This window comes from Apaloderma vittatum, unplaced genomic scaffold, assembly GCF_000703405.1.
Source record: "Apaloderma vittatum isolate BGI_N311 unplaced genomic scaffold, ASM70340v1 scaffold9404, whole genome shotgun sequence".
Lineage (NCBI taxonomy): Eukaryota > Metazoa > Chordata > Aves > Trogoniformes > Trogonidae > Apaloderma > Apaloderma vittatum.
The window spans coordinates 61,766-64,824 of NW_009714357.1; the positions used below are offsets into that span (position 1 = coordinate 61,766).

The 3,059-nt window shown below is 38.9% G+C and overlaps 1 protein-coding gene across 1 annotated transcript in view; it reads right to left on the reverse strand.

Annotated features, from left to right (window-relative positions):
- LOC104273394 (cyclic AMP-responsive element-binding protein 5-like) overlaps positions 1 to 2,676 on the reverse strand; it is a 44,342-nt gene extending 41,666 nt beyond the window's left edge. Inside the window, exon 1 of the mRNA XM_009868725.1 lies at positions 2,610 to 2,676. Within this exon, the coding sequence (XP_009867027.1) occupies positions 2,610 to 2,663 (54 nt within the window). The 5' untranslated portion in view covers positions 2,664 to 2,676. The remainder of the gene's footprint in view (positions 1 to 2,609) is intronic.
- Positions 2,677 to 3,059: the final 383 nt, after the last annotated feature.

Here is a 3,059-nt window from a genome sequence, read left to right on the forward strand (position 1 = left end):
CCGAAAGTACTGAGGCAAAATGTATCTTTAGTTTTGGAAACCTCTGATACTTTGACTTGATTCAAAGTGGCAACACAGTGGTGCTTCGTTTATAACAACTATTTATGACCCTTTATGATACTAAATTAAATTATTTTGCTTTGTCAAGCAAAGAAGGTGAAGATACGTGCTTTGCAAGAAACTAATCCAGGTGCTAAATTTGTTTAACAGTCTGATTACAGACTTTTACAACAAATGGCTTCTTTTGAACAAGGCAAAGAAGAGACAAGCTTGAATAAATTTTCAAGCGCTTGCACACCTGGGCTCTAGAAGCACACTGGTTCTGTTGAGTTTTCTTCAGCAGAAGGCGCGTATACAGACTTTTGCTACAAACTACTGTAGTAGTTTTAACAGGGTTATTTCAGGACTAGAAAAGGCCAAAAGTTGTATCATCAAGGGGAAAAAATAAATTTTATAAGCAGCTTTTTAATGCAAGAGGTACATTGGAGATTGTAGAAAACCAGCAACAACAGAGTTAAAGTGACTTAATGCTTTCAACACAGTATATTCTTGGCTAAGTGACTTTGCTTGTGGCTATAGTATAAATAGTTGCAGTACGTTACACCTTCTGAGAATCTCTCTAAGCCCCTAGACAAAGTAGCATAAATAATGGGAATGAATTCTCTGGGAAAAAAAAATTCCAAAGTCCTTTTCCTCACTGTGAAATCCTGGTTCATTGCTTACTCATCTGGAAGAAATGCAGCACTAGAAATTTATGTTAAGAACAAAGGGAATATGTGAAAGACCTTGCTTAACAAAATTGTGAGGGGAAAAAAAACCCCCAGCATGTTTTGTTCTCATGGAAATGGATTTTCCTTTGTGGACACCACACTCTGTCCTCAGGTTGAGATCAGCCAGCTTAAAGAGGGCATGGGGCAACTGAGGAGAAGTTATTATTCCAGCCCAGTCTTCTCTGGGGTTTTCTTTGTTTGTTTTTTTTTGTAAGTCTACTTTCTAACTTGTGCAGAAGGTCACCTCCCTCAGCCCTCACTACATATCTGCACTGGTTGATAGAGAAGCCAGTCCCAAACAGCTTAGCTGGATAGTGGCACTATACTATGAACTTCTGTCAAGTCCTCATTTACAACAAATGAACTGGGAAATTAAATGTTTTTTAAGATGAAGTCACACCTACATGGCTTGTCTTTCCAAACTGTAACAGCATACAACCAAACCTACTCTCTGAACACCTAAACTGAGCTTGCTTGGACCAGCTTCTCCTCCACTGAGGAAATTAATTAGTAGCTGACTTGCAAACACTCAAATCCACTGACTGGAGTGGAAGTCAGTTTTAATGTTCCAGAGAAAGGTAGATAACACTTGACCATAAAACTTGGATGCTTTTAGTCTACCTCCGTGACAGCTGAATTTTACAGAATGGTGAAAGTTTAACTCTGCACATGGAGATCTGAAGTGACAAATCCTCGATCAGAGGGACAATCCAAAAGATGCACTCTGACACCTGTAGAAATGCTCCCACTTAATGAAACAGCAAAGCTGCTCGGCCAGTTGTTAACTGGACTTCAGGCTTCTTCCTGTCCTTTCAGCTCTTGACAAAATCAACAACTACACTACAGTAATGGTCACCCGTCGTTCCACCAGATGAACCTAAAGGGTTGTAAAAATATTAGCCAGCTGAAAACTCCCAACATATAGTTAAAGCAGGGAAATACTACCCTCATTAAGAGAGGAGGACTCTGGGAAATGGATAAGCTAAAACAGATGCATAGAGGAAGTCTGTGGTAAAAGCCCAAAAGATGCCCTTGCCTGAAGATTTTACTCACAAACTCTTGTCACTAAACTGAATTAGGGTTGGAAGTGCCACATGTGGCACTTCCCTCACCACTACAAAAATCATCAAAAAACCACAAATTCAAATTCATAATCTCAGCAGGTAAAATCCTTGTCACTTCAGGTTTTTTAAGATACTCTGACACTTAAGATACTCTGACACCTAATGTTACAGATCAGATTATGCCCTCAGAGACTTGTGGCAGATCACCAGTCAAGAGGAACCTCAAATATACATCCTGGGGCAGAAATTATCTACAGGCTGCACTTCCTATAGAGAATATTTAGTAGAAAGATGTCTCAAAGATTTAATTTTTTTTGTAAAAAAAAAAAAAGGCACTAAGGCATCATTGTATTTAAGTATTTTCTTAAAAAATAAATCAGAATGGTTACCACAGTCAATAGGAAACAGAATATATTCCATTGCACAGACAAATGTGTCCTGTCTGCTGTGTCGTCCTTTGCTTGCCACTAAGGGAATTTGCAATACCTGGCTTGAAACATTAGGCTTGGGGATGAGGGAAGGCACAGAAGCGGCTTGAGAAGCACTTTTACTAATTCACATTTGAATGGCTGTTGTATACGCTTTCAATATTTTATAATATCTTGTGGGATAAGGAGAGAATTGGCAAGAGGGGAAGGACTTAATAAAAAACAAAAAAGGCAAAACCCAAGACACATATTATTATTATTAGACATGTGTTAATATATCAGGAGGCACTGTACAAGCCAGAGCTAGTGCTGAGGACTCAATTAATATCATCACTGACTCCACTCACCTGTGAGCAGCCTGGGGCACTGCAGACAAAAGGCCTCTCCTGCTCCAAGTTCATCTTTGATTCCTCATAAATCTACATGTTAAAAGGGGGAGGGGGAAAGAAAGGGAACCTATGAATATATACATTCTAAACTTCACACACACATGCAACATGCAATCATCATGTTTTGTACTTTTATTTCAAACTCCCATAACAGACGAGAACAAAGTTTTCATCCTCAGAGTACTAAATTTGCAGGCTCCCTACAGTCTAAGTTCTTATTGCTCCTTCCTGAGCACATATTTACTTTGAAGGAAGAAAAAAAACAAACCAAACACCAACCACCATTAAGCTTTCACAGCAGAAATCTGCCTCAGAAAAAAGCATATGTTCACTGTTGTTATTAGATAAGACCGTGTCTGCTGAGAAATATCTCGAATTAAGGGTTTTTACCTTTCTTCCTTCGGTTCC